Here is a 13,986-nt window from a genome sequence, read left to right as displayed (position 1 = left end):
GTGAATATAGAAGGTTCACCACAAGATGTATACCATTGGTGAGACTCAAAAACAAGACCAGATTAGAGTTTTCCAAACAACATCTAAAAAAGCCATTACAGTTCTGGAACAAAGATAAACTTGTACCAGAGTGATGGGAAGAGAAGAGTATGGAGAAGGAAAGGAACTGCTCATGATCCAAAACATACCACCTCATCAGTGAAGCATGGCGGTAGTAGTGTCATAGCGTGGGCATGTATGGCTGCCAATGGAACTGGTTCCCTTGTATTTATTGATGATGTGACTGCTGACAAAAGCAGCAGAATGAATTCTGAAGTGTTTCGAGCAATATTATATGCTCATATTCAGTCAAATGCTTCAGAACTCATTGGACGGCGCTTCACAGTGCAGATGGACAATGACCCGAAGCATACTGCAAAAGCAACCAAAGAGTTTGTTAAGGCTAAAAAGTGGAATGTTATGAAATGGCCAAGTCAGTCCCCTGACCTGAATCCGATTGAGCATGCATTTCACTTGATGAAGTCAAAACTGAAAGGAAAATGCCCCAAGAACAAGCAGGAACTGAAGACATTTGCAGTAGAGGTCTGGCAGAGCATCACCAGGGATGAAACCCAGCGTCTGGTGATGTCTATGCGTTCCAGACTTCAGGCTGTAATTGCTTGCAAAGGATTTGCAACAAAGTATTAAAAAGTGAAAGTTTGACTTAGGATTGTTTAGTTTGTCCCATTACTTTTGGCCCCTTAAAAAGTGGGAGGCACATATAGAAGCCATTGTAATTCCTACACCGTTCAACTGATTTGGATATAATTACCCTCAAATTAAATCTGAAAGTCTGCAGTTAAAGCACATCTTGTTTGTTTCATTTCAAAGCCATTATGGTGGTGAATAGAGGCCAAAATATGAAAATTCTGTCAATGTCCGAATATTTATGCACCTGACTGTAAGTGTACTAACTCTTACATTCCCCCAACCCACCTTTCCAGCAGCCTAACCCTAACCCTCCCCCTGCATACTAACCCTGCCCTCCCACAGCCTAATCTCTAACCCTAATAGCCACCATCGGGATTCTGGAACCAGGATTCAGTCTGCTGTCGGGATTCCAATGCCAGGATTCTGACCGCTGGCATCCTAACTACCCTGATGCCGACTACATCCCCAAATAGGAATGACAATAAAAGGGGAACACTGACATTCTGTATTAGTAAATAAGGCTTACATAATTTTTTCTGGAAAACCGGATAATAGGTATCCACCTCTATTTGATATGAAATAAAGTCCACCATTGTGATATATCTTTAATGGTTTAGGCAGCCTAAGCCAAGAAAGGGCACGGACGTGCATTTTTTCATTGACTTGCTGCACTAAAATCGTCACTGCTCAGCTCCCATTAATGTTTCATAAACCTAAACCTAAACCTTCCTCGACAAATGCTCTATAGAATAGTGGAAAATGCATAAAAATCCACCCAGTGGTTCTCGAGATTAGCCAGAACAAATAGACAGACGCCTACCAGGGACTGTAGCTTATACTACAGTAAGTATAGATGTTGACCAAACCATTATATGCAGTAATTACAATGTATAATTAGCAAATCCTAGTTTACTAACTTACAATTGTTGTTGTATCAGATATACATAATTGAAATCTGTAGGCATACAACCTAATTTACACCTCAACCACTACACTTTTAACATTGAATCTTCTGTGGCATTTGTCTGCTTACTTACAATCATGCCACAGCTATACATAATTCATTCTCACTTAAGCCTTGGAACCTCCTTAGTTTTAAAATAAGTATATACACCAATGCAATCATCGGCCTATTAACCCCGATATCGGGAGATCGGGCCAACAATTATATAGGTGTGTTTGAGGGAGTATTGCAGGAGTGTTAGTAGATAAACTGCCTGTCCCGTATCAATTCGTAGATTCTGTCAAAACTGCAGTCTTGCCCCCTTATTCCTGTGTACTGTGCTCTGAGTGCTGCACATCCACACTTTAATGGGTACAGGACCTAGAAAATTTAACGATGTAACATGTAATACCACATTTTTTTGTTTCTTTAATGTTTATGAACAGCACTTTTTTATCTCTAGGCTTTTAGGCCATACATGAAGCCATACATATTGCCTATACCTATGTGACTTCCATCTACCCTTACTGTAAATATATACTGTAGGCATACTAGCTATGCTTCACCCACGAAGAAATCTCTTCTGCCAACATTTTTTTATTTGAGGTGACCCATTCACACCAATGTCACTATGTGCCCTGTGCACAGACTGCTCTGCAGCTTATCCTATTCAGGTGAATGCGGGCCCAAAGCACCTCTCCCCCCAACCCTTACCGGACTCGCACATGTGCCACACCTACCTCATGCATTGTTGATACATACATATTGTTGTTGTTATTGCTCAGCTTTAACTTGACGAATTGAAATAAAAGAATTGCAGGTTATTTCTAGGAGTTTCCACAACCAAACGATGCAGTTTTCATGAAAACCCATTCAGTAGTTTTTGCGCCAACCTGGGACAAACATACAAACACAGCATTCTTATAATATTAGTATATATATATATATATATATATATATATATATGTATAACCCTCTCCAGGAGGGACACAATGCTCTTGTTCTCGACTTCCCTGGTAAGAGGCGGGGCTGCAGCGCAGCTCAAATTTCAAATAGGGGGGTCACACCAACTGTCATTTCACACGCTGTCAAACATCACTGGCTGGGACTCACTGGCAGTTGGTGAGACTCCCCTATTTGCATTTTGGACTGTACTGCAGCCCCACCTCTGGAGCCGCCACCAATCATAAATTACCAGGGAAATCCAAGACCAGAGCATTGTGTCCCTCCTGGAGAGGGTCATGTTGGGAGGCATGGGGAAGGGACATAACAAATATGCAGCCTCATTTACTAACGAGTTTTATCACCAAAACGAGTGATAAATGTTGCTGTGTATGATAAATGGTGCTCCAGCCAATCAGCTCCCAACTGTCAACTGTTAGAAAAATGACAGTTGGGAGCTGATTGGCTGAAGCACCATTTATCATACACAGTGAAATTTATCACACGTTTTGGTGATAAAACTCATTAGTAAATAGGGGCCCTGATTTGTCATCTACAATAGTGAAGGGGTACCAATCTCTTTGTACACTGTTATCCAGGTGTCAGTGCCAAATACAGTGTCAATAGCTGCAGTGATGATACACAGTAATTATGCAGTATGACTCACCAGCTCTAGATGTAGGAGAGCTCTATTGAAGCTGCACCTGCAGCAGGATTTGTCCATCAGAACAGCTCTACACAAGCCTGGAGCTGGCAGTGTAGATTACAGACTGAAGGTATAGAAAGATTGCTGCTAGTAGCATATATGCAGCAAATAGCAGCGGGATGGAGTCCTGGGTATCACAGTACTTTAAAATGTGTGCATTAAATAAAGGAGGATGTGACTGAAGGTGCTTGGGGAGGTGGCCACTTGGAGGGGGAGTGAGCCAGGCCAGGTGATGCTGGGGATCAAAGAAGAGGAAGCTACAATTGAGACTGATAATAAACAGAAAATGCTAGAAGACAGATAGATAATGACTTATTCATTTTATTACTACATTTTTACTAACAGCCTTTGCTCAATTTCACAGTCACACTCACCAGCCAGGGTGGTTCCATTCAGTTCAAAGGTTTTCTAATTCAGGCACGTTCAGGCAGCTCTACCACCCCTGTGGGCTTCTTCAAAATCAGTGACACGAATGCGCAGACCTTGCCTTGTACTTCTACTGCTGTAAGTATAATTATTTTTCCTATGAAAATCTTAAATAAAAACAAATTTTAATAAAGGTGTGACTTCACCCACCTACACCAGCATGAAAATGGAATAAAATAAATATTATTACAAATCTTAGGAGACCCATGCTGCTTATCTGGTTTGGCGTACAGTATATGTAATGCTGCTATCTGAGATAATGGGGAAGAGAATTCCTAGCCTCTAGAAAATGTTACAAACAGTGTGTTTTCCAAAGAGTTAAGGTATAAATGATGTTCGTTAGCTTGTTAATAAGGTACAATTGGATGGCTCAAATGGCTCATATCAGTTTTCGAAGGTTTATATACTCAGAAAATAAAACAAAACATAAATCACAAGATTATATTTATGATATTTCTTCAACACATTTTTTGTTCTTAAAAAAAAGATGTGACATACAGACTAGCTACAATAGCATACACAGTTGCAACCTGGATGTAGTGAATCACACTAATACGCACATATAGAAGACTGAGATAGCTACTGTATATTAGTTTATTAGCATATCTGTAGGTTGCCGCAATGGTCGCAAATTTGTGACGTTATGAATATATTATATATATATAGATATAATATATATAGAGTATGTGTATATATATATATATATATATATATAATATCCAGATAGGTCCTGCACTCACATCCAGTAAGGAAACTTCGGGGTGCTATCCAAGGACTCATAAGGCCCCGTAAATAGTTGACAAGATTCCAGAAATAAGGAAGCACTCGCCAATTCAAATATTAATTATTTGTCTTTTATTAATGATTGTAGTTCCTCATATATGAATGAATATAACCATAGGTCTAGTTGACGTTTCGGTCCCTGATCGGACCTTTCTCAAGACTTGAGTAAATGGCTTAATAAGTTAACCACATTCTTAACAATGTTTTAAATCTGGTGGATAAAGAAAAAAAAAAAAAAGACAATGTGTGCCAGGCTCCCAAAAGAAAAACATATAATATTATTGCAAATGTGACTATGACCATGTATAGTCACCTATATATACAGTGCACACATGTATACCATAAGGACAGTAAATTGTGGCAATTTAGCCGGTAGTCTAATGCTACTTGCAAAATTCATATTGAGGAGACTATGGACCTCATTCAGAGTCGGTCGTTGCGGCCGCACGGTCGTACGCCACCGATGTTCGCTAAACTGTGCATGCGTAAAATTTGCAATGTGCGTGCGCAAACTAGCTATTACAATCAGAAATTGCTCTCTCCAACTTGGCCAGGTCGTTAGTTTGAGTGACACGTTTGTGGGTGGTAACAGGGGAAGGTGCTTGTGAACGGCGGAGTGGAGATCCGAACGCATGCGTGCCTGACTATGCAAATGGCGTTTTATGGGAGTGCATATGGTTTATGGGAGTGCATAATTAACTAAGTAGTGTCATGGCACATGTGACATGGGAGGTTTTTACACTGACTTGATCGTAGTGCTTAAGAGAGTGTATGGTCAACCTTAAGCTCTGCGACCAGCTCCGATGGTTCCCGATGGTCTCGATTAATCCTTATATGCCCGGAGATGACGTGTAATGGGAACGAGAAAGGGGCATATTTTTAGTCTTATGGCCGCATCCTCCCCTCGCTCGTCCAGTTAACGATCCCATCTTAGCGACGCAACTTGCGAGCGCTTCATTTGCATATCCTGCCCCTTTTACCTTACGACCGTGCGGCCACAACGACCGACTCTGAATGAGGTCCTATATGTAGAACATGGTCCATAACCACAAAAGGACCAACTACAGTGTATGAAACAAGACAAAGATCTATACACTAAATGAGCGAAATATTATACCTTAGAGCATGATCCAACTGCTAATATCCCGTCAAGAAATGCAGACATCCCATGACAAAAAATTCCTAGAAATACAGAGTGTATACCACCAGTCACCATCACAGTACGCATACAGGTAACATGTACCAGGAAAAACAAGCAAGAGTCTATATACTAAATAAACCACATAATACCTTAGAGCATGATCCAAATGCTGACATCACGTGAAGACATGCAAGTATCCCATGACCAAAATTATCTGGAAATACAGAGTGCATACCACTAGTCACCATCAAAGTAACGCATACAAATAGCATGTATCAGGAACAGAAGTATCAGTCAAATCTGTTAGGGCATCGATCCTTTAATATAGATCCCATGCTCTATTATTCGCCATACGATCACGGAACCTTCTAGACGTTAGGCCTACGTAATAGAGTCCACATGGGCAGGAGCGCCGAGAGGGGGAGGAGCGGGTACTGATTACCCGGGCCCAGCCATGTCAGGGGGCCCGGTCTGCAGCAGTAACTTTGTTGTCATTTTTTAAATCTTTTTATTAAAAAAAAACCCTTTATTAAACCTCCGCCGCGGGGGGCGGCAGTTCGTTCGGGTGGGGGTGTTAGTGGGGAAGGGGGGGGAAGGGTCTTGGACGCCGGACTCCTGGACAGTGCATCACTCACTTCTGGTCCTAGCTGCTGGATGTCTGCATTTCTTCACGGGATATTAGCATTTGGATCATGCTCTACAGTATAATATTTGGCTCATTTAGTGTATAGATCTTTGTCTTGTTTCATACACTGTAGTTGGTCCTTTTGTGGTTATGGACCATGTTCTAGATATAGTCTCCCCAATATGAATTTTGCAAGTAGCATCAGACTACTGGGTAAATCAGCACAATTTACTGTCCCTATGGTATATATGTGTGCACTGTATATATAGGTGTCTATACATGGTTATAGTCACATTTGCAATAACATTATATGTTTTTCTTTTGGGAGCCTGGCACACATTGGGCCTCATTCAGACCTGGTCGCAAGTGCTGAGCGCTCGCAACCGGGTCGATGTTTGCCCACTGGGCATGCGCACGTCGGAGCCGGCTCCGACGTGCGCATGCGCGAGACCCGGCTAGCGACGGCCGCTCCGTCGCTCCGGGTCTCACACCAAAGGGGGCGATCTGTCGATGTTGATTGACAGCTTGCCCCATTTGGAAGGCGGGCCGGGAGGGTGGCCGGCCAAACGGAGGCGTTCCCGACGGAACGCTTGCCATTTGGGGGTGGCCCCACTGACATCAGCAATGATGTCAGTGGGGAGCTTCCTGCTCAATCAGAGGAGGAAGCTCCCTGGGGCTTGCGAGTGCCGAGATCCAACCTTAGGGTCTCGTCGCAAGCCCCGGTGGTCGCGATGGTCCTGGCCATCGCGACCATCACCCTGGTCGGTCGCTAAGCTGTGGGTGGTAACCCATAGCTTAGCTAGCGACCAGGAGGCCGCACTTCAAGATGCAAGCGGCCGCCCTCAATCAGAGCGACCGCTTGCATCTAACGACCGGGTCTGAATGAGACCCATTTTCTTTTGTATTTTTTCTTTATCCACAGATTTAAAACATTGTTAAGAATGTGGTTACCTTATTAAGCTTTTTACTCAAGTCTTGAGAAAGGACCGATCAGGGACCGAAACGTCGACTAGACCTATGGTTATATTCATTCATATATGAGGAACTACAATCATTACTAAAAGACAAAAAATTAATATTTGAACTGGCGAGTGCTTCCTTCCTTCTGGAATCTTGTCAATATATATATATATATATATATATATATATATGTATATATATATATATATGTATATATATATATATATATATATATATATATGTATATATATATATATATGTATATATATATATATATATATATATATATATGTATATATATATATATATATGTATATATATATATATATATATATTTTTTTTTTATTCTATATACCAAACTATGTAACTGCTTTGTATCTGCTATTTTCTTTAAAAATGCATTATTTAACATTTTACTGTGCCCCCTCCCTTCATACACTGCCACAGTTCTAGCACATCCTAACAGCACAACTGTGGCAGAGCATGCAGGGATGTGGATGACCATAGCAACTTTTTTTCCACACATTGCTTACCCTTGTTATATAGTATATAACTATTCTCACTAATATTATGTGCAAATTGGAATTACAGAGCTCAGTGAGTCACACATCAAATAATGCAAAGACCAGCATACAGATGACATGGGTGGCACCAAACTCCAACATTGCAGATATTCAGATCAGGTAATATATTCTTATCATCATCATCATCATCATCATCTTAGGTACTCCTAAATCCTTGGAATTAATTGGCTTTGTAATTAAAGGTCAAGGCATACAGAGAATGGACTAAAGGCCTGATTCATCAGAGATCGCTATTACGATCACAGCTTCGTAATCGCACGCAGCTCTGCTGTGAAAATATGCTAATGATTGCAATCGCAATGCTGTCACACTGCCAGCATAAAGATGCCCACCAACTTCCACTACCGCTGTCTCACGTCTGTAATACTTTGCATTTCTTCACAAACATCGGTAACATCGAGTACCATCGGTCCCTCACGCAGAATTACAGCAGGCCTGACCTTACTCAGAAATTGCTAACCTCATTGTACGCAGTGAGTACACAGGCTATGTATGCAATCTCAGTGGCTAATTTATGCACGCCCATGCAACGGCGTTCAAACGGACAGACACCCCTGCGTTTCTCTGACCACCCCCCTGTCACCACCCCTAAACATTCACTGCCTGTCAATCACTCTGCGATGGCTCTGAGTGGTCTCCGTCTCAGTGTAGCCTTCGCGCACACACACTGCGATGCATACGCATGCGCAGTACACAACAATCGGCTGTCTGAGTACACTTTTGCAATAGCAATCCATGATGAATCAGGCCCTAAGTCCATATAGAAGTCAGAATGGTGACTATCCAGATAAATGTTTAATATCCAGGCAGAAGTAGAACTGTAACAAGATAAGCACAAGTATCATTGCTTCAAAGGTAACTGCACCTATCATGGGTGGTGTAGAATGAGGTGGTCTGCTCTCTAAAAGTCAGGTAGTCATTTACAGCACCGTAGCAGGACGGCAATGTGCTCTGTGCTGCACTGCTGCCCCTCTCCCCTCCCGTCCCCTCCTCTCCGTAAGCGCTTACCTTTACACCCGCCCGAAGGATGGAGGGCGGGGATTCCTTTTGCGCCTCTCTGTGTGAGCCTCGTTGCACTCCAGGAGGTCACTTCCTGCAGACCTCCGGAGCCAGCCAGGTAGCGGCCGGTGACCTTGCAGGATTGCGCCCTGTGCGATGGCACCGGCCGCACCACCCTCCCTACGGCCCTGGTCATTTATATGGGTCTATTCATAAAGAATACTTCTTTATCATTGATTATTTTCATATAACTTTGCATCATATTTTTGCAATATTTTACCATTTACCATGTAATTCACTGTCCCCCTGCAAAGTGCTGCTACAGGTTAGATGGATTCAGACTGGTAAAGTTAACGTACAAACAGCACAAATATGTCTCTGGGACTGGAAGCAACCATGGGAGCCGAGACTGAACTCCAATACCCAAACTGGATTACAAAAGTTCTGTGGTCACTGAGTGCTCTTTCCCTCTGCAGCAGCAGCCCTTCCACAAGTATGACTACCACATTCCCTGCTAGCTGGCCACTGAAGGGAAGCAACCTGTTAAGGTCTTGCTGGGCTCAAGGAGAAGGATTTTTGAGCATCCAGTTCATCCCTCCACAAGCAATGTGTACAGCTGCAGCAGCAACATCGAGCTGGGGGCAGCGAGGAGGCACCACAGAAATTACACCTGTGTATCATGGACAGGGGGTGGGCTGAGAGAGCTGGGGGCAGTGGGGAGTGATCAGTCTGATGTAACCCAGCATATGCCAGGTCACTTCATAAACATAGACAGAGCTGCGTCAGTGACAGAGCGACAGGGGAGAGGACAGAATGGAGGCATTAGGGACTCAGCACTGCAGTCTGTGCATATCCCAGTCACATGAGGAGCAGATTATTTTGTCTGTCAATGTTTCCCTTGGGCACCTATGATTGGCCGGCTTTAGAGAAGGGGGTGGAGAGAGCAGGAAGATGCAGGCTTCCCCGCTCTTCGCCCTCAGTAGGCCCATTACGCCGTCCTGAGATGGTGATTTTGTTTTTAGAAACGATATGGAAAGCTGAGTTTTCCGTGGTTCTATGAATATGGGGAAGTGATCCTGACACAGAGCTGGGGAGCTGCAGGAGAAATCTGAAATTTCTCCACGGTAACCCCATCTGTGAATAGGAGGAAGTAGTGAAAAGCCCTGATATCACATGTTAGCAGCTGTGATAGCTGTAATATGGTAATGCAGCTGGAGGCATCACGCCTCCTGCATTCATTATTTATCCAAGCTGCGTCCTTGGACACAGCATCGGCTCATCTGCGTGTCCATTGGCAGTCTAATTGACCATGGGGTCACTCCAGCTATTCCAGATGCTCAAAAGAGGCCTCACCAGTCCCACTCAATGGTGATGATACGTCTCCGTTTTGGGAAACGGAGGCCGTCGCCGCCCCTCCCAGCTCTGAAACGGCAGCAGACTGTCAATCACTGACAGTCTGATGATGAATGCATACCTCCCAACATTTGAGGAGCTCCACTCAGGACATCCGCGCACCAAAGGCGTGCGCGTCCCCGAAAAGGGGCGTGGTCTACTCTGAAAGCCCCGTTTACATCAGAAAGGGGTGTGCCCAGCATCTCGGAGATGCTGGGCTGCCCCCGGCTACCCCCGTACTGTGAATAGATACTGTGCGCAGGCACACAGCATCTATTCTCGCTCTGCATACACGCTGCTCTGCTATGCAGAGCAGCAGTGTATGCTTCCCCCAACTTCCCCCCCACCACGGGATACTGCGGCCCACGGGTGGGACAGCGGGCCAGTCCCAAAAAAATGGGACTGTCCCACTGAATGCGGGACAGTTGGGAGGTATGCGAATGCGCAGATTCCCTATCATCGGGAATCTGCATTCAGCACTGCTGAATTAGGCCCCTAGAGTGGCAATTCTCCCCGAATTCACCACAGTACCCTGATTGCACTGCACTACATGTCCGGGTACTACATCTTTGGATGTTGTCTACAAGTGGTATTATTTTCTGACTGCACTGTCCCAAGTATTCCTGCAGCCTAAGATATACAGTATGGAGGGATTCCATCCTTATAAAGAAATAAAACAAACAATATATAAGCATATGACACTGGGTAGATTTTTTGGAAACCATACCGTGGAAATTGCAAAACATACTGTAATACTTTAATGCAGGGTGGGGAACCTTTTTTCTGCTGAGGGCCATTTTTATTTATAAAATATTACTTGTGGGGGCGGTGGAGGCCACGACCCCTCCGTGTGATGTCACATGGGGGCAGGGCCACAATCACCAGTGATTACAACAATGCCCAGAGCATCCTGAGGATGCTCCATGGAGCTGTAAGGTCAGTGTTGTGACCGTCTGAAGTTTCCTAAGGATGTTCCAGGTGGCATTGCTGTATAGATTTTGGCTGCAGGGTGGTAGCCAGATGAGGCTAGCATAATAAAGCTCCGAGGGCCTGACCAAATGATTCTGGGGGCCTTATATGGCTGCTTTATTGGAAACTATATATAGAAACAGACATGCAAATACATATTCTTTTTTTTAATGTTTATGTAACCCTGGTTAAGGGTTAAAGTCCATATGATATTGAGAAGTACAGTATGTATATGAGGTTATATATATATATATATATATATATTAGGGGTGAGCGGGTTCGGATTTCTGAAATCCGAACCCCCCCGAGCCCCCCCGATCCGACAATCCCATCAATATCTTCAAAAAATCTCTTACTGCTATATTACAACAAGCAGTGGATGACCAATCAATTCCCAGTAATCTTATGGAAGTATTGATACCTGCATATCCCATGGTACCTATATTGTACACTACCCCGAAAGTGCACAAATCTTTACAACATCCCCCAGGACGACCTATAATTGTAGCCACCAACTCATTGTACCAACTGGTGGCTGTTTATTTGGACAGCTTGTTTCAACCTTGTATTCTTCCTCACCCGCGATATCTATTGGACACTACCTCACTGCTACGTCAGTTAAAAGCCCTACCTACATTGGAAGACAATATTTGGCTGTGAAGCATAGATGTAGCCAATCTATACATGGTGATCCCACATAATATGGGTTTGAGTATTATTCAACAATATTTGAAATTTCACCCCCAGTACAAAGGCCCACGTTTAGATTTTGTTATATCTTTATTAACTGAAATCCTTACCAAAAATGTTTTCCTTTTTGATGGGAAATTGTACCTCCAGTGTGTTGGCTGTGTGATGGGGTCCAGTGTGGCCCCTTCGTACGCCAACATTTTTTTATTTTTGAGGTTGAACGGGAAATATTTTTTGAAGATATGGGTATAGCTAACAATATCGTGTATTATACACGTTTTATTGATGATATCTTCATCTTTTGTTGAGGTAGTAAGGAGTCTTTTGAAAAAGTAATCAATGATCATAATAGCAGGAACCATCCTATAAAATTAACATATACTATTAGTGATAATATGGATAATTTTTTTGATGTTCCAATTTCAATTCAAAGCAGCTGTATTGAAACATCACTTTACTCAAAGCCTACTGATCATAACAACCTCCTACATAATCGTTGCTTCCATCCAGATCCCCTAAAGAGAGGGCTCCCCTATTCACAACTGCTCCATATAAAAAGAATTACATCAGACTCCCAAGTAGCGGAGACCCAAATGAACTCCATGATTAATAAATTCTTTGAGAGAGGATATAGTTGGGAATCCCTTATGGAGGCTAAACGTATAGTGTTGGATTTAGACAGAGATGTATTATTAACCATAGGTCCCAAGCAGCCCTCGACACCATTGTTCCCATGGGTTATGCAGTATAACCCAGTGAGCAAAGCTATTAACTATATAGCCAAGAAACATGGCCATTGGTACAAACTGACGGTGATTTGGACTTACAAGATACTAAACTAATAGCTAGCTATAAGCGAGGTCGGAACCTCAGAGACCGTTTGGTTAAGACAGTCATTGCTAGCGCTAAAGAGACACCTACAGGTAATTTCTTAAAAGGTAAGAACAGGTGTTACAGATGTTCCTGTACCACCTGTGGCTTTTTGATCTCAGGTGATACTTTTCACCACCCCCAGTTGGGTAAGGTATACCATATTGGTTATAGATTAACATGCTCTTCTAAATTCGTGGTGTACCAGATCCTTTGTCCTTCTGGGCTGTCATATATGGGTAAGACCAAACGTTCCTTTAAGGAGCATATGGCAGCTCACAGTTCTGCAATTAGAAGTGCTTTGAATACCAGTAATAGCGACCAACCTGTCGCCAGACACTTCTATAATGCCCACCATTTTCAAGCATCACTCCACTATAGAATGATCGATCATGTTCCCCTGTCTATCCGTGGTGGTAATTGAGGTTCGAAACTATTACAGGCTGAAAGTAAATGGATATATCGTTTAGGGACCCTTGCTACCAAGGGACTTAATGAACATACAGGATTCCATTACTTTACATAACTTTGTGATTGTTGCTGTGACCTTTGTTTATGGTCTTTGGGTGGAGGTTTGCTGTAGGTTATCACTTTGATGGCATAATGCCATCGTGAGTGCTTCGTATGACCAGAAATACCTTATATTAAAGTGTTTTATCATGAAGTGCTATTAAAGCACTGCAATCCTGTCATAGATCCATCTGGGAGACACTGTCCCAGATATTGTCACAGCTGACATTGTCCTAGTGTGACAATATCTGGGACAGTGTCTCCCAGATAGAGCTATGACAGGATTGCAGTGCTTTAATAGCACTTCATGATAATGATGGTGTCTCCTTCATGTAATTGGGGGTATGTCCATGTGTGAGGCCTCTGGTACTTATAGGCCCATTTGGCCAGCTGGTAGGGCTTGCTACTTTTACACTCTGGGCGGTGGTGATCTGGTCTTGACAAAGGGCCCTGTGTGGCCCGAAACGTCGACTTTTGAACGTGTTGTCCTGATGATGTGAGTTATTAAATGTGTTTGCCTACATTATGAAGACTGGTGAGTGCTCTCTCTGTTCATTGAATATATTTCGGCTGCCTGTGGATGGATTCTGCTGCGTAACGATTTGCACCCCAGCACTTTCACTGTCTACAACTTGTGAGTGCCATTCTGATCTTGGATTTATATATATATATATAAAAATAACAGCGGCACTCACAGGACTCTGATAAAGAAGACTCACGACTCAGGTAGGTCAAAGTTCAACGTTTCAATCTGGT

The 13,986-nt window shown here is 43.1% G+C and overlaps 1 protein-coding gene across 3 annotated transcripts in view; it reads left to right on the top strand.

Annotated features, from left to right (window-relative positions):
* Positions 1–13,986, top strand: part of LOC148540743 (ferric reductase 1-like) — a 211,477-nt gene that overhangs the window by 156,228 nt on the left and 41,263 nt on the right. For all 3 annotated transcript variants that reach the window (XM_088481523.1, XM_088481505.1, XM_088481514.1), the window contains 2 exons: positions 3,646–3,785; positions 7,808–7,899. In XM_088481523.1, coding sequence (XP_088337649.1) covers positions 3,646–3,785; positions 7,808–7,899 — 232 coding nt within the window. The remainder of the gene's footprint in view (positions 1–3,645; positions 3,786–7,807; positions 7,900–13,986) is intronic.

The sequence above is a fragment of the Taudactylus pleione genome, unplaced genomic scaffold (genome assembly GCF_031769625.1).
Source record: "Taudactylus pleione unplaced genomic scaffold, aTauple2 ptg000017l, whole genome shotgun sequence".
Taxonomy (NCBI): domain Eukaryota; kingdom Metazoa; phylum Chordata; class Amphibia; order Anura; family Myobatrachidae; genus Taudactylus; species Taudactylus pleione.
The sequence above is the reverse complement of the archived record's forward strand: the minus strand, read 5'-3'. Positions and strand labels throughout refer to the sequence as shown.